The sequence below is a fragment of the Rhinolophus sinicus genome, linkage group LG12 (genome assembly GCF_036562045.2).
Source record: "Rhinolophus sinicus isolate RSC01 linkage group LG12, ASM3656204v1, whole genome shotgun sequence".
Classification (NCBI taxonomy): domain Eukaryota; kingdom Metazoa; phylum Chordata; class Mammalia; order Chiroptera; family Rhinolophidae; genus Rhinolophus; species Rhinolophus sinicus.
This window is the reverse complement of record NC_133761.1, coordinates 720,924-746,183: the sequence shown is the minus strand read 5'-3', so window position 1 is coordinate 746,183 and position 25,260 is coordinate 720,924. Positions and strand designations below refer to the sequence as shown.

The 25,260-nt window shown below is 54.4% G+C and overlaps 2 protein-coding genes and 1 long non-coding RNA gene across 12 annotated transcripts; 2 read left to right on the top strand and 1 right to left on the bottom strand.

Moving 5' to 3' along the window:
* Positions 1 to 48: 48 nt before the first annotated feature.
* On the bottom strand, positions 49 to 14,069 carry GFUS (GDP-L-fucose synthase). Of its 6 annotated transcripts, none has more exons than XM_074316638.1 (12): positions 5,064 to 5,174; positions 4,404 to 4,487; positions 3,886 to 4,042; positions 3,434 to 3,548; positions 2,230 to 2,358; positions 2,077 to 2,150; positions 1,723 to 1,856; positions 1,537 to 1,601; positions 1,161 to 1,227; positions 965 to 1,044; positions 675 to 774; positions 49 to 422 (listed from the first exon to the last, which is right to left on the bottom strand). In XM_074316638.1, exons 3-12 carry the CDS (start codon positions 4,029 to 4,031, stop codon positions 367 to 369), a joined length of 966 nt encoding a protein of 321 aa, XP_074172739.1. In that variant the 5' UTR covers positions 4,032 to 4,042; positions 4,404 to 4,487; positions 5,064 to 5,174; the 3' UTR covers positions 49 to 366. The 6 variants fall into 6 exon arrangements, with proteins under 6 accessions (XP_074172739.1, XP_074172740.1, XP_074172742.1 ...); XM_074316639.1 differs by having other exon boundaries at positions 5,041 to 5,140; XM_074316641.1 differs by lacking the exons at positions 4,404 to 4,487; positions 5,064 to 5,174 and adding an exon at positions 13,906 to 14,069.
* Positions 5,233 to 7,164, top strand: LOC141567840 (uncharacterized). Its single transcript, XR_012490727.1, has 3 exons — positions 5,233 to 5,794; positions 6,262 to 6,533; positions 6,637 to 7,164. It is a non-coding gene; the product is annotated as an uncharacterized LOC141567840 (long non-coding RNA).
* ZNF623 (zinc finger protein 623) lies at positions 13,284 to 25,255 on the top strand. Of its 5 annotated transcripts, XM_019712218.2 has the most exons (3): positions 15,647 to 15,853; positions 16,094 to 16,185; positions 21,423 to 25,255. In XM_019712218.2, exon 3 carries the CDS (start codon positions 21,499 to 21,501, stop codon positions 23,005 to 23,007), a length of 1,509 nt encoding a protein of 502 aa, XP_019567777.1. In that variant the 5' UTR covers positions 15,647 to 15,853; positions 16,094 to 16,185; positions 21,423 to 21,498; the 3' UTR covers positions 23,008 to 25,255. The 5 variants fall into 5 exon arrangements, with proteins under 5 accessions (XP_019567774.1, XP_019567777.1, XP_019567775.1 ...); XM_019712215.2 differs by lacking the exons at positions 15,647 to 15,853; positions 16,094 to 16,185 and adding an exon at positions 13,284 to 13,518; XM_019712216.2 differs by lacking the exon at positions 16,094 to 16,185 and having other exon boundaries at positions 15,648 to 15,853.
* The last annotated feature ends 5 nt before the right edge of the window (positions 25,256 to 25,260 follow it).

Below are 25,260 nucleotides of genomic sequence, written 5' to 3'. Positions count from 1 at the left end.
GGCAGTGCCTGGTGTGGGTCATAGCTGGCACAGAGCTGCCGGGGCCAGGCCTGTGAAATGCACTTTATTGTTTCCCAGGGAGTGGGAGAACAAGACCTGAAGTGGACACACTCAGGTCCCGGGCACTGGCATTGGGGAACAAAGTGCCAAGCCTGGTCAGGCCTTGGTTTCCCTGAGAACGGACATGAACGGTGGCCCCGCTGGATAGCTGGCTGGAGCCACCCTGGTGGAGGGGGTGGACCGTGCGCCCAAGTTGCTGGGCTGTGCCCTCGACTCCTGGCAGGGTGAGGGTGGTTGCCACTGGGTTCTGCCAGCTGAGTGGCCGCTGGGGTCTGTGGGGAAGCTGGCGCCTGCCCCTCCACTGTTTCACTTCCGGGCCTGCTCGTAGTTGTCTGTGAACCAGGCACAGGTCTCCTGCACAGCTGCAGAGGGCAGGTGAGGGAGGAGGCAAGTGAGGGCCAGGGCTGCACTGACCTCCATGGGAGGTGTGGAGGGTAGGGGCCCCAGTGACGTAGGGCAGGCACCCGTGTCCTGCCCCCCAGCAAGGTGTCCACCCCCAGCTGGCAGTAAGAAGCTGAAGCCTAGGAAGGGGCAGTGGTCACCTAAAGGCAAGGAGAGGCTGGGAGGTCCTAAGGGATGGGGGTGGGAGGACCACAGAGGGGCCCGGGGCTCACCCTGCTTGAAAGGCGTGAACCGGAAGTCAGGCAGGTAGGCCCGCAGCTTGCTGTTACTGGCCGTCTTCTTAAACTGCCCGTCTGCCTTGGTTGTATCAAACTGGGCACCTGGTCAAGGCCACAGCAGAAGGGGCAGCCCCACCCCACCCCCAGCCTCCAGCTTGCCCTTGGCCTCCTGTACCTCTCCCTGGGGAAGCTTGGGGACAGCAGCAGACCCTGCCCTCCAGCTGCCAGCGTGAGCGCCGCCTGTGCAGGGAGGCCCTCCGTTCCCTGCCACAGCCAAAGGATACGGTGACCTCCCCGTGGAAGTCCATGGCCTCCATCACAGCCTCAGCCGCCTGCTGGATGGAGACCTCGTCCTCCTCGCCCACTGTGGGCAGTGAGAGGCCCAAGGCCAGGTGAGGCCTCCGGCCTGGCCCCACTGCCACCCAGCTCCCCACAGCTGTTCCCTCCGATGTGCTGGGGGTGGGGCTGCAGGGTACCCACCTGACAGGATGATGGGCTCCACCTCACTGTACTCCCGCAGCACCCAGATAAAGAGGCGGGCCAGGTCCTAGAGTCAGACAGGTGGGGTCAAAGGCCACAGGTCACCTCTCCCAAGCGCGCCTGTCGAGTGGGGGCATACCCAGGCTCCACTGGGGCTGGGGGGGTCCCTCCTTTTGGGCAGTCCTTGGCCAGCTCAGTCCCAATGGACCGAGTCCTTTCTCCTGCTGAGCTCGGAGCTGTGGGGCCAGACACCTACAGGGACCCAGTGAGGACGAGCCACTGCTCCTCCAGGGTTGGCCCAGACCCTCAGCCCTCCCCACAGCAAGCAGGCCTGGGGAGGCGTTCTAGAGCCAGCTGTGCCCCCTCCTGCACGAACCAGTGAGTAGATGAACTGCCTGCGAGGCTTCCCGGTGCCCCACACTGTCAGGGCTGAGCTGCTGCCTGCAGAGTCGGGAGGGGCAATATCAGAGGGGGCTGTGCCAGCCATGGCGCTCCTCCCAGCTGAGCCCCAGGGACCCCACAGGAGGGAGACCGGCTGGTGTGCTGAGCAGCGAGCACTCACTCTTGGCCAGGTGCACCTTGTGTATGAGACCGGGAAGCACGTGACCATCCTCAATGTTGAAGTTGTCGTGTGGCCCGAAGACGTTGGTGGGGATGACGGCGGTGAAGGTGCAGCCGTGCTGCTGGAAGTAAGCCCTGCAGGGGCACAGCGTCTCCTGCGACCTCATCCTGGGACCCTCACTACCCAGCCCACCCCACCCCCCGCCTCCTCTACACGGAAAGAGCAGAGACTGGCGAGGGATGAGGCGATGAGGCCTGGGAGCGGCCGGGGCTACCCTCTGGGCCCCCCACCCCGTGGGCACGCGGGCCCTCCCCCATTCCTGGCCGGCCTCAGCTGGGTGGGTGCCAGGAGGACCTGTTCTGCACATCGATCATCCTCTTGGCGTAGGAATAGCCGAAATTGCTGCTGTGCGGCGGGCCATCGTGGATCTGAGGGAGAAGGGGAGGCGGCTGCTTCCGGCCCCGCCCCAAGCCCGGCCCCGCCCCGATACCCAGCCTGCCCTCTCACCATGGTCTCATCGATAGGGTAGGTGGTCTTGTCCGGGAAGATGCAGGTAGAGAGGCAGGAGACCACCTTGCGTGCTCCCACCTCGAAGGCCGAGTGCAGGACGTTGTCGTTGATGTGTATGTTTTTCCTCTGGGTGGGTAGTGGTGGGTTTAGGCCCCTCCAGGGACAAAAGTGGGGACACACCCTCCCCATTCTCCTCAGAGTAGAGTTCCTGAGCCTGCTTGTCTTAACTGCTCCCTGGGACAAGATGGAGCCTCTGTCTGCCCCTCCTGGCCTGCTGCATCCTCAGCTGGCAGCCCCACTCCCAGGGCTGCAGGAGGTCTGGGTCTGCCTTCCCAGGGCCCTGGAGGAGAGGACTGCACTGCCCAGCTCAGGGCTGGGCCCCACGCACAGGGGCTGCTGACGGCAGGGCAAGTAGCCCTGGGGCAGAACAGAGCTGGGGCCCAGCTGGCCTTGGGGCAGAAGGGGCCCCTCCACCCACTCACCCCAGAGGTGTTCACCCCACTGACTCTCCTGCCCAGGAGCAGTGAAGCCTTTGGCCAGCCCCAGCCCTGCCCTGCCGGGGCCCCACCCCCCCTTCTGGAAACTGGACATGAAGTGGCATTTGGACTGGTCTGGGGAGAAGGGAGAGGTGGTGGCTAGATGGGCTGCTGGGAAGGCTGTGACTAAGATGAGCAGAGCCCCAGGCGACAGGGGCCCCTAAGCAGAATCTGCTCTGAGCCTCAGTGCCTGATGCAGGGCCGAACCGTGCCAAGGCCAGCTGCCCAGAGACGGTGGGGCTGACCCTCAGGGGTACAGCCTGCCAGAGCCCCATTCTCCTCCTGCCCCGTACACCGTGCCCCCACCCCCCCAGGGCACACACACAGACCCAGAGCCCAGCTCACAACTCTGCACCCTAGAGCGCATGGCGGGTCTGGAGGCAGCAACCAGCTCCAAGTCACACAGGGAATGCTGACTTCTCTCAGTTTCTGCCACCCCCTGGTCAGCTTGGTGGCTTTTCCTATGAGGTCAGATGCCCACAAGCGCACCTGCATGCCCCTCTGCCTTCAACGCAACTTTAGGTCACTGGGGGCCCCCACCAGGCTGTGCCAAGCTCTGACCCTCAAGGGCCTCCTGGGGCCAGATCACGAATGTGAGAAGACAGCCAGAAAGTTCCCAGAACCCAGCTCCTGGCTCCCAGTGCTTGTTTGGGCCCCTCACTTACCCAGAAGTCCAAATTGTATTTGATATTCCGGAACAGGCCCCCCACCATTGCAGCAAGATGGATGACGTGTGTGGGCCGGACCTTTTCAAACAGGGCGCGGGTCTGTGCAGGGTCCCTGGAGGGAGCCAGGCCATCCCAGGTCACTTGAAGGCCCGAAGGAACTAACACCCTGGGGCTGAGGTACTGGGGACAGGAGTTGGGCAGAGCTGATGGCAGGATGGACTGCCAAAAGGGAAAGTGGCCAATTCAAACACCAGCTGCTGTGAAGGTGTGGGCTTCCAGGAAAAGATGGGAGGATGTTGCCCTAGGAGCAGAGCTTCACACACCCAGGCCACACCAGTCACCTGGCGGGGAGGGCGTAGACAGGAGGCCACCAAGCTCAAGGACAGGCCTGGCCCAGAGTTCTGTCTGGAGAGGGCATGTGGGGGTGCTCTAGGGCTGGGCCCACTCACGTGAGATCGGCGTCCTTGGAGGAGACAAACACCCAGTCTTCTCCAGGCAGCCTGGCCCCATCTGCTACCACCTTCTGGATGGCTCTGCCCACCAGCCCAGAGCCCCCTGTCACTAGGATCCGCATGGACCCCCGGGACTCACCCATGTTGGCTGTACCTGTAGGGCCAAAGGGTGTGAAGCTGAGGCCATCATGCTCCCATGCAACAGAACCTCACTCCCGAGATGCCCCTGCTTGGGGTCACTGCCTTTAGCACTGCGCCTCACAAGGGCTGGCCCAGGGCTCCCCGGGCAACTGGCACATGATGATACCCCCAGGGAGAGGACATGGCCTGCTGGGGACCAGAGAGACCCAGCTGGCCTGAGTCATTCCTCCCAGCCCCATTCCCCAGGGAGCCCACTGCCTAGACCTGCACAGGGGTCGTGGGGCTACCACCCAACCAAGAGAGTCTGTCCAAGGTTCCACCCAACAGGCCCAACACAGAACCTCCACTGGGCTGAGAAAAGGAACACTCGGTACCATGAGCTGACAAGACCGGTGGCAGACAACCTTGGGGCTGGGTGTTCCTGTCCCGATTATCAGGGCTGCTCCCAGTCAACACCCCTATGTTACAGATGAGGAAGAGGCAGCACTTGTGTTTGCAATGCAGTGCCCATCTGCAGCCCCTGTTCCCTGAAAGCCATTGCCAGCCTAGTTCCTCCTGGGCAGGTTGCGCTTTGGGCTTAGAACTAGACAGACCTCAGGGCGCCACCACCCTCGAGGACCCTATCCTAAGGGGTGGAAATCAGCTTGGGCCCCTACAGGATGGCTCTGACTCCGGGGCAGGGTCCCCGCCCAGACATCCGCTGCTCCCGATCACACAAGCAGTCCAGCAGCAGGCCTGTGGGGGTGACCCCACGGCGGCCTGGCTCCCTACCACGCCCGCAGCCCCTCACAGGACCGAGGTCACCTCCTTGTCCACGGGTCCCCTCCCAAGTCCTCAGGACCTTCCCACGCCCCCAATCCCTTCCCTGGACCCCTCCACGCCTACAGACATCTTGCAGGTGGGCCCCCTTTCACTTCCCTGGGATCCCGACACCGCTCAGGGCTCTCTGGCTGTCACGGAGCGCCCAGGGTCCAGGCCCTGGCGTGCCACGCAGGGACCCCCGGGGGTTACCTCGGTGTCCCGAGCCGTCTCACCTGCACCCTACCCCACCTGCCCCGGGTTGGAAGAGCTACTTCCGGCGCTGGCTAATCCTCCAGCAGCGCGCCGGAGCCAGGTGGAGGGGGCGGGGCCGGGGAAACCCTCCAGCGGCATTCTGGGACATGGAGTCCTCGCGAGGCGCCCGGGTGATGCTGGGAAGTGGAGTCCGGGACGGTGCAGCAGCCTGGGGAATGGAGTTCTCTCTGCACCCGCGGAGCGGATCCTGGAAAGGTGGCCTCAGGGTGCTCGGGCCACGACCGCCTTGACTCAGCCGACGCGCTGGGCAGGACCCTGCTGGGGACCGTGGAGGAATGCGAGAGGACAGGCCGCGCATCGCTGAAGCCTGAGTTAGAAGGGGCGGCGGTTGTCGCCCGGCGGGCGCTCTGCTGACGGGGTGGGACCTGGGTCTCCGCGGGCTCTCGCTCTGCCTCCCACAGGCCTGGGATGCGACCTGGCGGTGGCCGGCTGCGAGTTTCCAGGAGGGATAAGGCGCAGGCAGGGCAGGAGCCTTACTCGGCTCCCCTGCACTGTAACCGTCGCCTTCCCGCGGCCCTCTGGCCAAAGGCAGCCCCCAGGCCGGACTCCGGGTCGGGCCTAGACTGTACCCCGGTACGGAGGGAGCAGCTGCAAAGGACGTGGTTGCAAAAGATTGGGGAATTGGGGGCCGTCTTTGTAATCAGCACACCACGGATGGAGGGCTTTCCTCAACCCGGGAGTACCAGCTCAGGTGCTGCGCTTGAGTGAATGGAGGGAGAGCCACCAAGGAATCTGGGTGGGGGCCCAGAGAGGAGGCCTGCGGGCTTGGTTACCAAGGAGCAGGGGTTCCAGCAGGATCCTTTCCCTCTCTGCCCAGACCAGGGCGCTCTGCCCCGGCTGGGGGATCAGCAGGAAGGAGATCCTGGTCAGCAAGGCTCCCTTCTGCGACTTCTCCCTCTAACACGAATTTCCCCAAGATCCCGTCCATAAGTGCATTCACATTCATGAGCCCCTAGATTATAAATGTATACAAATGCATAGCCCTCGAGGTAGCCATTGTCAACCTCTTGTACCAGGGAGGAAGCTGAGGCTCAGGGGCATGGAATAACTCCAGTCATGGGGCAGTGACTGGCAGAGCCGATGGGAGCTGGTCTGTAGATGACAGGAGTGGGGATGCTCCTTTTCTTCTGGGTCAGTCTCTCTGTGTCGTCTTTCTAGGCCTCTTCTCAAGTGTTCTTCACCCTTCAGGGACTGACTGCTCTGTATCTGGTGAACTGTTTTGCCCAGATGTCCTGCCATCACATCTCAAACTCCTTCCCTCCCACCCTTCTGTGAATGGCCATACCATCTCCCTGTGGCCAGGCCTGCCCTGCCCTCCCTGGGGCACCTTGCTGCTTGAGGAAGAAAGGCAGGGCCTCACTGCTCAGAGCACTGTCCTCCACCTACTTGGAGGCTGGTGACAGGTCTGCCACAACTTTCGAGGACCCAAGGTGAGAGTTCATGCCTTCTATCTAAATGCACGTATTTAAAAGCTTTGGCCAAGCCAACAAACTGGTGAATAAAATGTGCTCTCTCTTTCTACTGTCCGTATAGTATAAATGGAACCACGTTAAAACGGAGCTGGAGCTGCCGTGCCAGGAGAGCTGCTTTGCCCCTCAGTCCTCAAATCTTTGGAATGTTGAAACAGGGCAAAATAACCTTTGCACTGGACCTTAGCAAATGTGTCTCCAAGAACTATTTGCAAAGATATCAAGACAGTAGATATGACTCCCAGACTGATGACTACCTACCGGACTGAAAATTAAACATTGTTTAAAATTAACGTCACTATATTATGTTATCTGAACCAATAGAAACGCCTTTCTTCTATGGATGTCATTGCCGCTTTCCCCTTCTCATAAACACCCCTTGGATTCGTCTCCTAATCGGAACACTATTCGGGCTTCTGCCTGTATCAGTTCTTCCCAAATAGCTATTCTTATTGATCTCAAGTAACTGCTTGTGCCTCTCACTTTGAAAGAGGCTACCTTGATGTCTTATTATGAAAATATATTCCATAATTATAAAATTTAAAAAATCCATAAAACTATGGGTTTTATATGACTAGAAGCCAGCAAAATATCAGAGATAACTGCATTTAATTATTATTGCATGTCTGGATGTTCTGGTGATGGGCTGGCAGGGTTGGTTAATTAAATAGAGAACCATAACTCCCAAATTGTTATATATCCATCCCATACAATTTAGTTTTCATTTCAGCAAAATTACTAATGATGTTATAATCAGAATTTGATTTGGATCCTATGCTGACCCTTTGCTTATCATGTGTCCAGAATGGTCTGACAAGAAAAAAGGCTTAGGACATCACCTGATTTCACACTGCCTCCAGGGGCAAGACTGGAAAGGAGGGTCAGACTGCCTTAGCTTCATTCATGGGACAGTGGCCAAGGGAGGGTGACACACTCAGACTGACAGTACCACCATGACTGTGTGCAGGGGATCCCAGGAAGTGTCACAAACCAACATGGAAGTCTTTTTATAGATTCTTACAGTGCACCCCTTGATTACCCAATATCCGCATAAGCACCTCTTCCCATAAAGCCATTTCAAACTTCCTCTCAACCCTTCCCAACAGAATGCGATTATTACACACATCTGAAAATACTCCGCCCCTGCCCAAAGGAAGAGAGTCCAATGTCCGATTCATTTACTACATACTGTGTCACATCTAGCATTTCTGAGCCATGTCTTCTCCCTTATTTCTGGCAAAATTCTACCATATATCTGCATCTCGTGAACTCAGTGTTGAATTTAACTATTGCCGCTACACCGTTACAGGAAAGAGGTCCAGGACAGAGAAAGGAAATTAACTTTAAAATGTGACTATAATCCAACTTTAAAAACATGACTATTGCATATTAAGGAAATAACTATGGAAACACCTAAAATTCTTATAAAGTCTGAGGCAAACCAATGTTTTCCTCTGTGAGTAATCTAGTTCTTTTTTCCAGATGTTTGTATAGTATTTTATCTTTGAAGTTCAGTAATTTCATTAGACTTGGTGTTATTTTCTTGGTGTATTATTTCCTTAGCTCATAAGAGGGCCTTTTCGTATTGAGCTCAGATAATTCGTTCAGGAAAGTTTCTGTTATCGATTGGAACTAGATAGTTTGGGTGAAACACCATGGCCAACAGCCCAATACCACCAATACCCAGCCCAGTACCACCCTCTTTATTGTCAGTTTATCTAGTGACATAAGGATTCCTGTAAGATAAATCAAGATAAGATGACGTAACATAACACTTCATATTGCATTTTATATTTCCGTATTTCCTCAAATGATCATGAATTGCTTCTGTAATAAGTTATTTAATATGTCAGTAAGAAAATGGCTGACTGCACTTACAGTTCCACTGTCCATGGAGACACTTTAAGTGCTAGTGTGATCTCTCCATGAATGTCGAGCTCAGTGCTGATCTTGGCACACAGAAGCACAGCCTTCCCCTGCTGATGCGTGGCCGGCGCTGGCCAATGACTTTTGTATGGATCTTACGTGTGTCACCACCATTGGCTCATTTCATATATCTGGTCTCATATTTTGACTATGTGTTTTAATAGTTTTTAATGTTATCACTGTATAGAAAACATTAGTACTATGCAAACTTGTTCTCTGTGGAACAACTGGCGGAAAAGCAATTTAAACACAATGCACGTCCTTCAAGTTCCATATCGCCTGACTTAAGCAAAAAGTCAGCATGCAAAAAAGTGAAGCTGGGCTGGGCAGGGCTTCAGTGCCGAAAAGCAGCAGGGCCCAGCGGCCCAGCACGCAGCATTCACATCCCAATGCAACAAATCCGAAGGGCAAAAGCCAGAACCAAATGATGACCAGGATTGCGTGGCCTGCGGATCCCCTGGGTCAGGTTCACCGGCTGTGTGGTGTCATAAAGAGTTATCCGTAAGCTTTGTATCCTGTCTGGGTCCCAAAGGCTTTTAGAACCCACCTACTTGCAAATAAAGACAGATCTACATTTCAAAAATAAAATCCCGATGCACTGGAAAATAGTCACTTTGAAGTATGGGTTTGACCAGGGAAGTGCCGGAGTACCTGGAGGGTGGGTGGGGGGGGTGTGCTGGCCAGTCCTGCAGCCCGCCTGTGCTGGGAAGGACCTGAAAGGCTCATGTTGATTGGGCCAGGTCTGCTGTGGCCCTGGGGTCCTCCGGGGGCCCCTCCTGGAGTTAATAACCCCTCATTTCTATAGAGGCCAGGAAGCCAGTCTGGAGCCTTCTCTGCTCCAATGGCTGCTTCCAAAGCTTAACTTGCTGAGCTCCAAACTGCATCACTGCACAAGGGGGATTTCTGGTTTCTAAAGCTAGATTTCCACATGAAACTCTTCCAGCATCTCGCGCACCTGAACGGCCCTGCTGGGTATGGATCCACTGGTGCTGAACAAGGAGGGTGCTGTAATTGAAGGTCTTCCCGTATCGCTGGTACCCGAAGGCCTTCTCGCCGCTGTGCACCTGCTGCTGGTGGTGGTGCAGCGTGGAGAGGCGAGTAAAGGCGCGGCCGCACTCCCCACAAGCGTGGCTTCTTGCCACTGTGGATGGCCTGGTGTCTCACCAGGTGTGAGAGGTATCTGAAGCTCCTGTCACACATTTCGCACGTGTGGGCCCTCTCTCCTTCAGTGTTCCTCTCGTGGGTCCCCACTTACCACACTTCTGGGCACCTTCTTCTTTGGAGGTTGTCCAGTGTGTTCTATGTAATTGTCTCTCCTGGAAAGGAAGTTCTCAAGGCTCTCTAACCTGCCCTCATGCCCAGGGGCTTCTCTATAGACCAGTGTTGGAGGATTACCCCCCGACAAGCTTCCAGATGCTCCTGCTGCAGCTTCTGCAGCTTGAGATGTTTTCACCCTTGCAGTCACCTGCTTACACAAAGGCCCGGGGCCTGAGTCTGAAACAAAGGGAAAGGGTGCCTGAAGGTCCATCTGCAGCCCCCCTTCAGGCCCACAAGCAACAAGACACCTGGGGACTCTCCACTGGGTGTCCCAGAGGTGATCCCAGGGTCACTGGCTGTACCCACCTGCCTCCACAGACCTTTCTCTTATATGTCCCAGCTTTTTCTCACCACCTTTTTCTAGGTGAAGGCTGCAGCAGATGCTGTTAGCCCCCTACATCAGGCCCCCAGCCCATCTGGGATTTTGGCTCCAGCTGCAGTGGACAGCTCTGCTGAGCTCTGACTGCCGCCCATTGCCCGCATCCTCCAGGGCACCACGAGTCCCTGGTCCTTCTCCAGAGCCCTGCACTGCTAGCCCAGCTGCATTAGCCGTACTGTCCTGGTATAGCAGTGGAGGATGAATGCCCCGCCACCCTCCCTCTGACAACAACTCCCAAGCTTTTGCACTTCTCTGCGTCCTGGACCTATCATGTGCCATATGCTCCCAGCAGCAACAATCATATTGACGTTTCTCTCCTCCTTCCCTCTCCCTGCGCCCTCCCTCCTGCTTCTGAAATTGCAGCCTTCCAAATATAGCATATGTACCCAACACGCTCAGTCTCCACACGCAGGGGACCCAAACCAAAGTGACTGATACTGGAAGTAGCCTGGTCTGACCCCCAAGAAGTTTTCTGGGGTGGGGCCCCCACTGCTCAGACAACCACAGGCCTCCAGTGCAGGGATAGGGGTGAGAAACCCAGGGCTGCAAGAGGCTCGGGCCTTTGCAGTGGTAGATGGAGAGAGGACAGGCGGAAGGGGAGTACCGGGATATTTGGTGGCTCCTGCCCTCTCGCTGTGCGGGGCAGTGGTCTTAGGGAAGACAACGACGTTGCCTGGCTTTTGGAAATGTCCTGGGCAGCACTGAGGAGAAGGATGGGCTCGGGGCAGTCAGCTGCCTCCAAGGGAGGTCATGAGAGACAGAGGCCTGCACACCTCCCCACTGTGGACGTCCAACCTTAGCCACAGCAAGGCCAAGTACCAAGGACCCTGCAAGCATAGGCTGGACCATCGCCTGGCTCAGACCAAGGCCTAGAGCAAGAAGGAACGGGACCCAGGGACCTGGGGTAGGGATACTTGGTGATGGGTCACTGAGCCTGGTGCTCCTCAAAATAGACAATGGGCAGCTGGCCAGGTTGATTGACTTGTAAAACCCAAAAAGGCCAAGGGAGTGGAAGGCAAGGTCTGCTGCCATGATGGGGAACCGGATCCCTCTCCCATCCCTGGGCCCCTTGAGAAGAACACCCCTGCAAGCTAGTACAACAGATGTTCTCAATCCTTCTGCAAAGGACTTAACACTGGGGAGAGAAACACCTACACCTGGAGGTGGCTGAATACAGGGTCTGAGCCGACACGGACAACGGCTCCAAAATGCTATTAGGGTTGGGGCATATGGACGCCAGGTGACAAAAGGGATAGGGGACCAAGTCAGGGACCCATGTGTGGGCCCCCCATCCCTGAGGACCTAATTGGAATGGCTGCACTTAGCAGCAGGAAGAACGCTCTCACTGGTCTCCTGACCTGTGGAGTAAGGGCCATTATGTTGGGAAGGGCCAAGTGGAAGGCTTGGAAACTGCCCCAGCCCTGGCCAAGGTCACCAACCAGCAACAGTGCTGTGCCTACGTGGCCACCTCAGAGACTTGAAGTATGCAGGGATGGAGGCCCCTCCACAGCCCCCTCTGGTCCACCCGCATGGCCCCTGAACCACCGCTGGCTCATGCCTGGTCCTGGGGAACCACTGGACCAAGTGCCGGCTGAGCCACAGCTGTCGGGCTGAATGCAGTGCCTGTAATGAACAAAGCAACAGCCCTCGGACTTGGGAAGGGGTCCTCGATTTGGCAAAGGTGTTCTCAGCTCCCATCAAAATGGACCCAAGTGGTCATGTACGGCACAGGATGGACAGTAGTGCACGTTCATGATCCTGCCCCAGAGCGTCTGCTCTGTCCCAATGTGGTCCCCTGGGACTTGGACAGCTGTGACATCCACAGCAACTCAGCAGTCACTGTGTTGATGACCTCATGCTAATCAGATCTGGTGAACAAACGGGGAGTGGCAAGTGCTCCAGATGCCCTAGAAAGATGTCTGCAGGGCGGAGGGTGGGGGCAAAGTCCACACAGGGTCAGGGTCGGCCACATGGTGAAGGGAGGGGCCGGAAGAGGTCAGCTCTTCAGTAAAGGGCAAATGTGGCCCTGACCCTCCTCCCCCAGGAAAGGAGCACTGGCCCTGGAGGGCCTCTTTGGGTTGTAAGACAGCATATGCCCCCACTGGGGAGACTGTTCCACCATCATCGGCCTCTGTGTGCAGAGGCTACCAGTGTCAGAGTGGGGCCCAGAAAAGACAAGGGCTCTACTACAGGCCCTGCTGCAAGGTGGCTAGCCATATGTACTGAACAACCGGAGCCCCTGGCTCCCCTCACTCACATGTGCTGGGCTCTCCCGGGGGCTCTCCTTCCTTGGTCTCCAGCAGGTCCAAGCCCCAGGGTGCCTCTGCTTGCTCCAGCCAGGCGATCAGTCTGGCTTGTCCTGCCCGAGAGGAAGCCAGGAAGGTGCTGGGAAACTCCTGGCTTCCTCACCCCTAGACCGGGGTTCTAGCAGGCCCCAGGATGAAAGCTCAGAAACAGGGAATCTCCCCAGGAGGTTGAGGGGGCAGGGAGCAGAGCAGAGGTGTGTGGGCTCAGGGCACAGAGGACAATGGGCTCAACCCAAGACGTGTGAGAAGGGGCGCTCCACTCACAGGGGTAGCAAAGTTCTGGGAGACGCCCTACCACGGAGACGGGAGAGAAGGCACCGGATGTGCTGATGGGCAGAGACCCCACCTATCACCTCCGCCTGGGAGCAGAATCGCTTGGCTCTGGTCCCCAAGTCACAGCCAGCCTGGCTCCTCCAGGACCCCATGTGAGCTCTCAATGGGGGCTGGGGTGGGGAGGACAGAAGGCCTGGGTCTGAGGGCCCTCACCCAGTGAGGCCAGGTTTCTGTAAGTCTCCAGCATCACATCCCTATATATGCCCCTTCTTCCTGGGTGAAGCGCACATCCCCAAAGGTCAGTATACCCAGAAACAACTCATGCTGCCATGGAGTCAGTGTCAGTGGCGGACACACACACACACACACACACACACACACACACACACACACACGGAAGGGAGCAGATGGCTCCCCAGCAGGCATCTGGGGAAGATGGGTTGTGGGGTATTGTGGGACACCTGGACTCCATCCCAGGCATCTGCCTGCCAGGGAACCCCTTATGACAAGGGGTACCAGTACTCCGAACCCAACCTGCTCAGCTGACCCCATTTCTCTCCACTCACCATCCCCCAAACCCACACCACTGTCTTCCTTGGAGAATGTCCCCCTCCCCAGCCTCAGGGAGGCCTCCAGGGAAGAGAAGATGGGTCAGGGTTGGCCCCTGTGAGTCCCTTCCTCCTGGAGAGAACCTGGGACTCCAGGCCCCAGGTGCGGCGGGCTCCGAGGAAAGATGCGCTAGGAGGTAAGGAGTCCCAGGCCCCGGAGGCAGACGCGCTCACCTGGGGCCAGCCGGCCAGGGTGCTGCACTGCCTGTCAGCTCCGGGTTGCTCGGGGGCAAGGGGAGCAGCGGCGGCAGGGCGGCTGGCCCAGTGGCTCCTGAGGCAGCCCCGGCTAGTCAGCGGCCCTTCAGAACTGGGTCTCCGGGGGGCCGACGCTCTGCGCTACCGTGAGCACCAGCTTTCGGTTAACACATAGTGAAGCCGGGGAGCTGGGCCGGCGCAGCGCGGAAGGGACGGGAGAAGCCGAAGGGCGCTGGCGGGGACTGACTGCTGGTGGTGGCCTCCGCGCGGGCCAGACCGCGTGGCAAAAACCGTGGCGGGCGCAGAGCCCACGAGCCCACTAAACCTACCGCCTGGGTCCAGCAGGCGCTTAAGGCGGTCCCGTCGCCGTCTGGGAGGCGCGACCCTACCAGGCCCAGGGCGTCCCGGAAGCTCTAGCCCCGCGCACCTGTCCCGAGCGCGTAGGGCGGTGGGCGGAGCCCGGGGGCCCCACTCGGCTCCTTCCTCCTCTTTGTCTCCAGAGACCCCGCCTCGAGTGTCCGGCCCTCGGCCAGGGTCTCAGGCCCCGCCCCTTTACCCTTCCTCCGCCTCCCAGGCTGATCCACAGGCCCCGCCTCCCTCGCGTGCGCCCGCGCCCGCGCCCGCGCCCGGGCCCCGCGGGCCCTCGATCTCGCCTCCCGCGCGTGTGCGCTCAGGTTACGCCCCACACAGTCTCTAGGTCCCGATTCCCTCGCGTGCGCGCGCTCAGGTCCCGCGTCCCTCCGCTACTTGCCCTGGCTCACCTGGGATGCTTACTGAAGGCACAGACAGCCGGCTTTGGCGTGAGTGTTCTGGTTCCACGGGTCTAGATAGACTCAGAAATGAACTTTAATAACAGGTTCTCCTGGAGACTGTTGAAAACAGACTTAGAAACCCTGTCTCGGACGCTCCTGTTCCTAGGACAATCCGCATCCTTTCCACTACCTGGGCAGTGCTGCCCTGGGCCTGGGAAGAGGGGCCCTGCCCTGTGTCCCCGCCCTGTGTCCCCACGGCAGAGGGCCTCGAGTCACACACTCAAGGGTGCCTCCGTCCCCCAGGATCTGGGCTTGGCGCTGGCACAGCTCTGTCTTTTAAAAAGAAGAAAGAAAGAAAAAGAAAAAAGGAGAGAGAGGTGGCTGGTCCAGATGTCAGGGAGGTTTGCGGTTTTTTGACTGCGGGAAGCTTTTAAACCTGGTATTAGAAACATACTACTCCCAGGTACCAGGAAACTTGAGCGGTGGATGTGCTGCGTAGGCAAAAGGGGAAAGGCAGATGAATGACCCTCGAATCCTTCGCAGGCCCTTGATGCAGCACAGGGAGGAGGGGACAGTCCCTTTTCTTGCTCCTCTTTTGTCGCGATCATCCTGCAGGGACAGGGTAGACCCCCACCGCAAATGTGTCTGATGTGGACTTGTGACGCCAAAACCAAGAGGTTTTGAGAAGACTTACATAAGGCGGTTTTTCTGGGTGCACCAGGCAGGCCTCCGAAAATGTCTTTTGAGAGCGCGGAAAGCCGACTGGTTTGGGGTTTTGATTGTGGTTAGAGGGAGGGGCCAGGATGAGGGTTCCCACTTACAGGCAGGGACTTGGAAGGAACAACCAGGGTTTCTTATCAGCTGGCCCAGATGTGAGGCCAAAAGAAGAGGGAGAAGTGAGGCTCAAAATCCGTCAGCAGTCAGACGTCTAATCAAGCAGACTGTATATTTATACTGCAGTTCGTGGCTTCATTCGTTCTCACGAATTAGTGTAGTGTTCATAATATTTGTACATTTTGCACCATCAAATAATTCATATTCCTCTTAAGCATGTATATTTGTAGGTCTAGAGGTCATGCATGCAGCCTAATACTGAGAGGGGATGGTGCCTCCGCGGCGACGCCTGCACCGGCGGCCGTGCCCGGAGCTCCGCCCGGTTTTAGCGTCGGCATTTACAGCTCACCGGAAATTAAACCCCTCGTAACTATTTACACTGGGTGACAGGCCACGCTCAGAGGTGCCGGGGCGCAGAGGCTGAAGACCCGCTCCGCAACCAGGTGCAGGCTGCGACCCCACGACCACCGCGCTCTCGCTCACCGCCCGGCCCGCGCCCGGCCGGAAGTGCAAGTCACCGAGAGCCCCCGCGCGCCTAGAGCAGCACCGGAAGTTCCCCGGGCGGGGTCTGGGGCCGACTTCCGGCTGCGGGGTGCGGGTGGTCGTGTGGGCTTTGTCGGCGGGCCTGCGGGGCGGGCGGCCGGGGGTCCATGTGCGGGGCGCGTGCTGTCTTCTCGCCGCTGGGCGCCGGGTGAGTGGCGCGTTTCGGGCCGCGGGCGGGGGCGGAAGGGGCGGGCGGACGGGGTGACCGCGGCCCGCCCTGCGCGGGTGTCCCGGATTCTGGGCCTCTGCGAGCCGGTCTCGGCAGCTGTCACGGCCGATCGCGGGGCTGCAGTCCGGCCCGCGGCCCCAGCTTCTCTCGCTGAGGAGTGTCATGTGGGTAAATACCCGGTTCCACTCCCTCAGTTCCTGTCTCAGTTTCCTTTCTCAGCTGGCCCCGCATCCAGCCGTCGAGCCTCTAGCTCCAGCGTCTGTGTCGCAGTTCTCTGTCCCGCGATCCTGTGCGGTGCCCTGGGGGTGGAGGTGAGAGGACAGGTGCGGGTTGCCCAGCTCTTTTGTTCTAAGCCGGCCTCCTCTCCCTGGAGCCCGAGGGAACTCTCCAGATGATGCTGGGAAAGTGGCCTGGGCCTTGAGCCTCTCGGTGCCGGAGGAGAGGCAGAGCACGCACCTGCCCGGGCGGGAGTCGAGGAGGCAGGAAGGTGATGAACAGAATTTCCTCCCCCACCTTGGCCCGAAGGAGAATTCCCAGGTCGGGAGAGGTGGTTTGGCTGCGCTGTCCTAGGTCTTTCCTGAAGGTTCCTTTTGCCTAGAAGTCTTCATTAATTCCAGTGGCTGCCTTACTGTATGTAAATCATTTTAAACAAAAACAACAACAAAAAAAAGCAAGATATTACTGACTTCCAAAACGAACAAAACCAACATCCTCCCTCCTAGTTTTTAAAATTAAGAAAAATAACAAGGCTTAAAATACTATTAATAGCTTACTTGTCTAACTGAGCCCAGCTGATCTAAGCAGAATGTCCTGTAAAAGTGACTTGGGAAGGGATCAGATCTCTCACACGGGGGAGATGGTCACTGGAGGCCGACCTGGATTTGAGCCTTACCTCTGCCACCTACTGGCTTAGTGACCTTGGGTGGTGGACTTTCTGTCTTAGCATCCTGGTCACCCCAAGTTTTGACCCAGTGAGGCCCGTGAAGAGGGAAATGTTCCCTTTCTACTGGTCAAAGGCTAGATTGGAGCGACAGTGGACTTCCCCAGGCTGGGTGCCAGTAGACAGTCTTTCCTGCCGCTCACGGGCAGCCTGACCCCCCTGTGCTTCTCCCAGCAGGTCCCACACCCCCAAATGATGCGGAGTAGACCGCGCACCCTGTGGCGTAGGCTGGGCACCGCATACCCAGTGACCCTCCCACACCTCTCATTGGGTTAACTGTGCACTTGGGGGAGGAGAAAGGGTCCGGCGAGTGGCAGAATACTCAAGGAACAGGCCGCCTCGGGACTCCACTGGCACAGGACACGTGCTGAGTGCTACGTCCAGCGCCTGATTTGTAGTAGGGACTCAGTGATAGCTGTGACGGTGAGCCGTTCAGAGCCTGCGGCACACCTATATGGTCAAACTGGGAGAGTGCCAGGATGTAAATGGGGACGTGCTGCAGGTGGGGGGCATAGTGGGACCATGTCTTTATCTCTGAAACTCGTGTGTATGTAAGTAAACGTATAACTGATGAACGTGTGTAAACAGCTAACAGCAGTTATCTGTTGAGTTGCTGGGGATTTTCATTGTCTCTATCTTTATCATTTGAAATATTTTTACAGTATGTATCATGTTTTTAATCGCTAAGAAGTAAAAAAAAAAAAAAAGGAAAGTAAAACAGGATATAAGACTGAGTAGTATGGTCCCAATTTCATAAAATATTGGTGCAGAAAAAGGGTCAGAGAAAATGTTAGCTGTGGTCACTTGAGTGGTGAGGTTGAAGGTAATTCTCTTTTTTAAGTTTTTCCCAACTGGCATAATTTACCTTTATATCTTGAAGAATAACTAGTTAAAAGTAATTCTTATAAGTGGGAGAAAGATTTTTTTTAAAACCACATTAGTGTGTCTTTAACTCAGAAAATCATTCTCAGCGAATGCCACCAGGCAGTGGTCATAAATGCTGTGTCCCAGAGCCACAGCGTGGGCCACTGTCCCCAGGAGACGGTGGCCAGACTTGTCAGCAACTCTCATGTGGGTGGACGTGCCTCAGAACGGAGCTCAGCTTCTCTCTGGTCTGTCGGCGTGCAGGTTCAATTCCCTTTACACAAGGCTAACAGTCACTGTCATTTACAGTGGGCTCAAGTTGCTGTAAGAGATTCAGAAATAATGTTTCCAACAAGAAACCTGATTTCTCATGTTTCTCTTGTAGGCAGGCGGCGGCCCTTCCCCTCCCCCTGCAGGAGCCTGGATGCTCTGCCATGTCTACATGTCCCCATGGGGTGGGAGACAGGCAGGTGCATGCATCCCTCCTATTCCATCTCTGCTGGACCTCAGTCACAGGGTCACACCCAACTCTAGGGGACTCTAGGAAGAGTAGTCACTTGCTGGGTGGCCACATGCCCATGAAAATTTCAGGTGGGATCGTTGTCACGCAGAAGAAGCAGGGAAACTGGGCAGTCTTCAGTCTCTGCTACTGTTTGCCCTTCATCCCATGCCAGGCCATACTCAGTTACTGCCTCTGGCCCAGAGCCAGGCTCTCTGGTGACGAGTGGCTTTCTTCAGCAGGCGCCAGTGCAGCTTCACAGCCACACTCTAAACCTGGATACGGTCTGCAACACCCAGAGGAAGCAAGAGCTGGCTGACGGGGGTGGCCGCTGAGACACACCCACCTAGCAAGGGGAGGAGCCGCAACCCCACCAGAGTCGCTAGTCCACAGCCACAGTGGTTCCCAGGGGAATTTGCAGATATGTCCTGGCAGGTGGCCACTAGAGCTAAGCAATGAGGGGCCAGTGACCCAGCAGTCACGCTGCGGGTATACACTGAGCAGAAACGAGGGCCTTCGTCTTCCAGAAAACAAGTACAGGAACTTCAGAGCGGCTTTGTGCATAACCCGACTACAAACAACTCAGATGCTTATGCCTAGAATAGTGGGCCATAAAGTGATGTTTTCATAGTGGCACGCTGGTCATCGGTGGGAAGGCATCAGATTCAGTGTTAGCAGACGCCTGTTCGGGGTGGTGAAAATGTTCTGGAATTAGTGGTAATGGTTCCACAACCTTAGGAATATTCTACAACTACTGAATTGTGCACTTGAAAATGATGCCTTTTATAGTATGTGAATTATATTTTAATAAAAAATGGCACAGGTTGAAAAGTAGACAAAAGGGAACATACTGTACGATTCCATGTAAAAAAATGTGAAAAATGGGTAGAATTCACCTACAGTGATGGAAATGGTGACCCTTGGAGGGGAGGCTTTCTGGCAGCAGACGTGTTCTGTGTTGACCGGGGCTGTGGGTACACAGGTATACACGAGGAGTTCATCAAGACGTGTGCACTTTATGCAAATTATAGCTCACATAAAAAGAAACGTGTTGAAAGGATGCGCCCTTGCCCTGGCTCTGCCCTCAGAGGTGTATCCTTGTGCTTGGCGGCTATGTTGAAAATGGGTTTTGAGGGCTGCAACAATCTGTCTTTTTCCGGCCAGTGCAGATTTGGGGCAAGAAGTGATTGTGTGGCCCCCTGGAAATGAACTGAGCTGGGGAGAGCTGTCAGGTGACACACCTATAAGGAAGGCAGGATTGAGCAGTGGGATGGTCCCAGTGGGGCTTGGGTTGGAATGACGCTCCAGAATTGCCCCAAACAGAAGCAAGAGCACGCTGGGTTCCTGTTATCGGTTAGGCACTGGCTGGGATGAGGGAGGCTGAGTCGAGATGGCCCTCCAAGATTCCCCTAAGGTACACACGCCTTCTAGCTGCCATGGGATTTTGCGATATAATTAAGGTGCCAGGTGGGGAGGATCTGCAGGTGGGCAGACCTCATCATGTGAACCCTTGGAAAGCAGAGTTTTCTGCGGCTGGTTGCAGAAGAGACGTCAGAGAGGGAGTCTATGAGTTCCTGCCTGGAAGACGCAGGTAGCCATAGGAGCCAGCAGCCAGCAGGAATTGGAAGGTCCTACGACTGCAAGGAACTGAATTCTGCCAACAATCTGAATGAGTTTGGAAACAGGTTTTCCCAGAGCTTCCAGATGAGACTTCAGCCTGGGTGACACATGTGACCCCTAGCAAGGTCCCAGTAGTGCTGGGCTGGACTTCTGGCCTATAGCACTGAGATGACACGTGTGCCTTTTCTGCTGCTAAACTTGTGCACTGTTATGCGGTGATGGATGAATAATTATGAGTGGGTTCTCCTGGGAGAGGACACCACCTTCGGGGAGGTGGAGTCCTGCCTGAAGGCAGTTCCCAGGGTGAGAATTCCAGAGCCCGAGGAAGTTTATCACTGAAGAGGGGAGTTGGGCGCAGCACCCCAGTAACCGTGTAAGGTTACATAACCACTGGCTGAACACGCTTTTCCAAAGTAAACAGACCTGTGTAATGCAGACCACGCAGAGCCCCCTACACCCCTGCCAGTCATCTTCTCCCTAAAGACCATCACTGTCTCAATTCCCCACTGGTTTTGTCTGTTTTTGAACTTTATATAAATGGAATCATACAATATGAACTCTTTTGTACCTGGCTTCTTTATTCAGCATTACATCTGTGAGATTCATCTGTGCTTTTGGTGTGGCAGTTCCTTTTCTTCTTGCTATATATTAGTGCCTTGTAGCAATACTTGTCAGTGTATCCATCCCTCTGTTGATGGCTACCTTGGTGTTGTGAGGAGTACTGCTATGTGCATCCCCACTCTAGACTTCTGCGGGGCAGGCTTGGTGTCATTGAGTAGATGAGAGGGTCGGTTTTAGTGCACAAGTGGAGGTTTACCTTAGATTGGATCAAGGACAGTTTAGCTCATGTCACAGGAAGTGTATGGTGTGGGAACAGACACAGGTAGGTTGGTACATGGGGGAGAAAATGAACGTTCTCATCTCATTGCTTCTATTTGCTCATCAGCTGGGGGGAAGGAGTGAGTGTTGGACAGTTGAGAAGAAAAAGCAGGAAATGATCTTGAAGAGTTAGGGCAGTGTGAAAATTGCTGGGAGCTCTCAGCGCTCCATTAGGCAAGGGGTTATGAATGTAGAGAGCTCAGCAGTGAGGACGCAGACAGGTCAGAAAGCAAGCCGAATTCAACCCAAGCAAGGTTCTCCCACTCGAATATGATAGAGGAAGAAAAGGGCAGGGGAGTTAGGACTGATATGCAAGAGAATGGTTTTAGCGTACAAGTGTAACTCAAGTGACTACAGTACCACTGAACACGGGATCTAGGCTAGGCGAGGAGCGAAGGATGTGAGGGAATGAGGGACTATGAAGAGGTGGTAAGATTGATGAATTGGTGTTTCTTTGGAAATATGTCTTGGTTTTTTAAATGGAGTCCAAGCCATATCCCTACCCATCTGCCACCCAACCAGTCTGTCCCCTGGAGTGGGATGGTGGGGCCCTGAAGAAACCTTCCCAAAGGGGGGAGGCTGTTTAAGGTTAGACGAGCGCTGTGGTGGCAGTGTGCTGAGTCGGGAGTGTGGGCAGAGGAAACGCTTTGCTCTTGCCCACTCTGGATGTGTTTTACCATCCACCCACGCAAGCAGATTCCTGTCTTACCAAAGGGGAAAGATGATCTTCTTCTCTTTTATTTCAGATTCTGATGTAAGAACTGGTGACAAGAAGGTGACTTGGGAGCTGGAATTTCTGAGGATGGAAATCCACATAAGACAATGTCAGAAACACTCACAGTGATGGAGCCCCCCGCTCCTGAGTCTGGGGGGGCCCCTGAACCCAGATTAGGGGGACTGTTGGGAAACCTGGAAGGGGAGAACCTGCGGAGTTCCCTGTCTCAGGAGGGAGGTTTCAAGCAGGTGAGAGTTACCCACTGGAAGATCCAAACAGGAGAGGCAGCCCAGGTGGGTAGTGAATCAGAAGGAAGCCCGGTTTTGAGCTCAAACCTTCTCATACTTCAGAGACAACTTATAGAAGGGGAAGCCCACCCATGTGAGACTTGTGGCAAAAGCTTCCCATTTAATTCGGACCTAGTTAGTCATCAGATTTCTCATACTGGGGAGAAACTTTACAAATGTGATCAGTGTGGGAAAAGCTTCAGCCAGAGCTCCCACCTTGCTGAGCACCAGAGAGTTCACACTGGAGAAAGACTCTATGTGTGTAATGCATGTGGGAAAGACTTCATTCATTATGCAGATCTCATTGAGCATCAGAGAACACATGCAGGAGAAAAGCCATTCAAGTGTGCTCAATGCGGGAAAGTGTTCTGTCACAGCTCAGATCTGATTCGACACCAGCGAGTTCATACCCGGGAGAGACCTTTTGAATGCAAAGAATGTGGGAAAGGCTTCAGCCAGAGTTCGTTACTCATTCGACACCAGAGAATTCACACGGGAGAAAGACCCTATGAATGTAATGAATGTGGAAAATCCTTCATTAGGAGCTCAAGCCTTATTCGACATTATCAGATTCACACAGAAGTAAAACAGTATGAATGTAAGGAATGTGGGAAGGCCTTCCGTCATCGCTCAGACCTCATCGAACATCAGAGAATTCACACTGGAGAGAGGCCCTTTGAATGTAACGAATGTGGGAAAGCCTTTATTCGGAGCTCAAAGCTTATCCAGCATCAGAGGATCCATACTGGAGAGAGGCCTTATGTTTGCAATGAGTGCGGGAAGCGTTTCAGCCAGACATCAAACTTTACTCAGCATCAGAGAATTCACACTGGAGAGAAACTCTATGAATGTAATGAATGCGGGAAAGCTTTCTTTCTGAGTTCATACCTTATTCGACACCAGAAAATTCACACTGGAGAGAGGGTATATGAATGTAAGGAATGTGGGAAAGCTTTTCTCCAGAAAGCCCATCTCACTGAACATCAGAAAATCCACACTGGGGACAGGCCCTTTGAATGTAAAGACTGTGGGAAAGCTTTCATTCAGAGCTCCAAGCTGCTTCTACATCAGATCATTCATACTGGAGAAAAACCCTATGTATGCAGTTACTGTGGGAAAGGCTTCATTCAGAGGTCAAACTTCCTTCAACACCAGAAAATTCATACTGAAGAGAAACTCTATGAATGTCAGTATGGGAAAGATTTCAACTCAACCCCAAGCTTTAAAAATAACCAAGGTGCTCACCAAGAGGTCCTTCCTTTGAGTAAGACCCCCATACATCTGGGTGAGAAGTCTGTAGGGCAGGGGGGACATACAGGTAACTTATAAACTAATCATCCTCCAGCTCAGTAAGTGATATTTGGAAGTGTGTCATGAGTCTTCATTCGTGTGATGTTGGATGTGTCTACATTTGCCAGAGTCACGGATGCGGCTGCATTAGGAGTGAGCTGCCACCCACTGCTTTGCAGTGGTGCTGGACTGCTGGCCTCCTCCTCAGCGAGGAACGCAACGCACGTCCTCAGGAGAGCCACGTGACTGGACAGCTGACTGAGTTGGAACAGTTCAGGGGGAGGAGCTAGTTCTCAAGGTTTCTATATTTTACTGCACAATTATAGTTCACCCGTGAGTTAAATCCCTTTGAAAGGAGAACTGTGTATTCAGTCTTACTACTTAAAAGAGTATTGTGTAGCAAATTTTGATCTATTGAAAAGGCAAGTTGGAGAAAGAAACTTTCTTGTTTAAAATGACATTTGGTTCCTGGTGGTCCTCAGGATGCATTCTAAGCTCCCTCTCCTGTGTCCTAGGTCTTTTACTTCCTGCAGCTTCATCTCCCATCGCTTAACTCCCTGCCACAAAGCTGGCACTGCAGCATCACTGACTGACGCTCCCATGTATCCAAGCTGTGCCCCCTGGCCTTTGTCCTTGTTTGAATGTTCTCTGCTCATCTGCTTAACTCCTCATGAGTCAAGATCTGTGTCGGTCACCACAGGCTCATCCCCTCCCCCTGTGCTTCTGTCACTCAGTTCTCCCCTCTATTACTGCACTTAACTTTGATTATCAGAGTTATGTTTTTAAACACTTTCTCTTTCATTATTACACTGTTAATTCCTTAAGGACAGTGATCATATCTGATTGATTTATGTGTCCCTGGCACCTAGCACAAGACAATAAAAAGCACACCCCAAGTCTGTGTGTAACTGGCCCCTGTCTTTGTCCTTTCTATACTGCTATTTTTTAAACTTTTGGATTTTATTGTTTTGTAAAGTATAATCTACTGGTCTGGAAATACCTTCTCTCAGCCATCTTGATGTCTCCTGCTTGTACTCAAGCCAGAAGTTACAGGCGGTGGCCAGTATGAGACCAGTGCCCTCATATTTACTGCCTTTAGCACTCACCCATGACCATGCACTTGCTGTAGGGGAGATTGTCTTCCTTTAGTCGTCTGTGTATCTTTCTAATTCACTCAAGAGGCACACAATCCCAGTGCACTATACAGCTTTATTCTGTCTTAGTTCCATGACTGAACTCAATTCTTTCCCTGCTCTCTGGCTCATTTTGTCACTTATTTGGAATTGTATTGATCTTTAACGACCAGTGTTTAGTGCTGGGAAAACAGAGATGAGGAAGACACCGTCCGTCCTGAAGTCATTCAAAGTCTGATGGGGAGGACAAAGATCACAGTTCACTGAGCGAGGTGTTCAAGAAGTGTGTTCCCAGCTGTAGGAGCACATAAGGAGGCCTCATGTAGCATGGAGGACCTGGGATGGCTTTGCACAAGGGGTGGCCTTTGAACTGGTCTACAGAGAGAAGTAGGCACTGTCCACTAGAGAGGAAGGGGTGGAAGGAGCCCGCAGGGATGCGGGTGTGCAGAGCAGGAGAGTCTTACTACACGGGCAGCATCTAATGAGTTGTAGTTGTTGCCGCTGGATTTCTTTTATCTGAACATTAACCAAAACAACCAGTTTGGAAATTATATAAAACAATTGGTTTTTTTGCCCATGAAGGCATAGAGTTAACAAATTTCAGCAAACCTAGAATCCTTGGGGAGTAAATCAAAAAGGGCATACAGGACTCCATCTGGAGAACTCGCCATTCGAAATGGTGTGGACGCAGGGATTACCAAACCATTACCAACTTTGTTGAGGTCCAATTTCCATGCAGTAAGCATCTATTTTAAGTGTACAGAGTTTTGACAAATCCATACACATGTGGAACCACCATCATAATCAAGAAAAGGACATTTCTATTTCCCCAAAATGTTCCCCTTTGCTGTTCTCAGTTAATCCCACCCCCGCCTCAAGTAACCACTTTCTGTGGGTGTAGATTAGGTTTGCTTGTTCCAGGGCTTCAGATAAGTGGATGCATATAGTAAGTAACCCTGTGTGTCTTACTTTCACCTTGGCATGTTTTAAAGACAACCAAGCGTAGTTACATGTCTCATAGCTCTTTCTCTGCCCAGTTGTCTGTCTTCCATTGTATGGGCAAACCATCATTTCTTACTCATCTGTTGGTAGAAATTTGAGTTTCCAGTTGGGCTCTTATGAATAAAACTGCTATGAGCATCTGTGCAAAATGATTTAT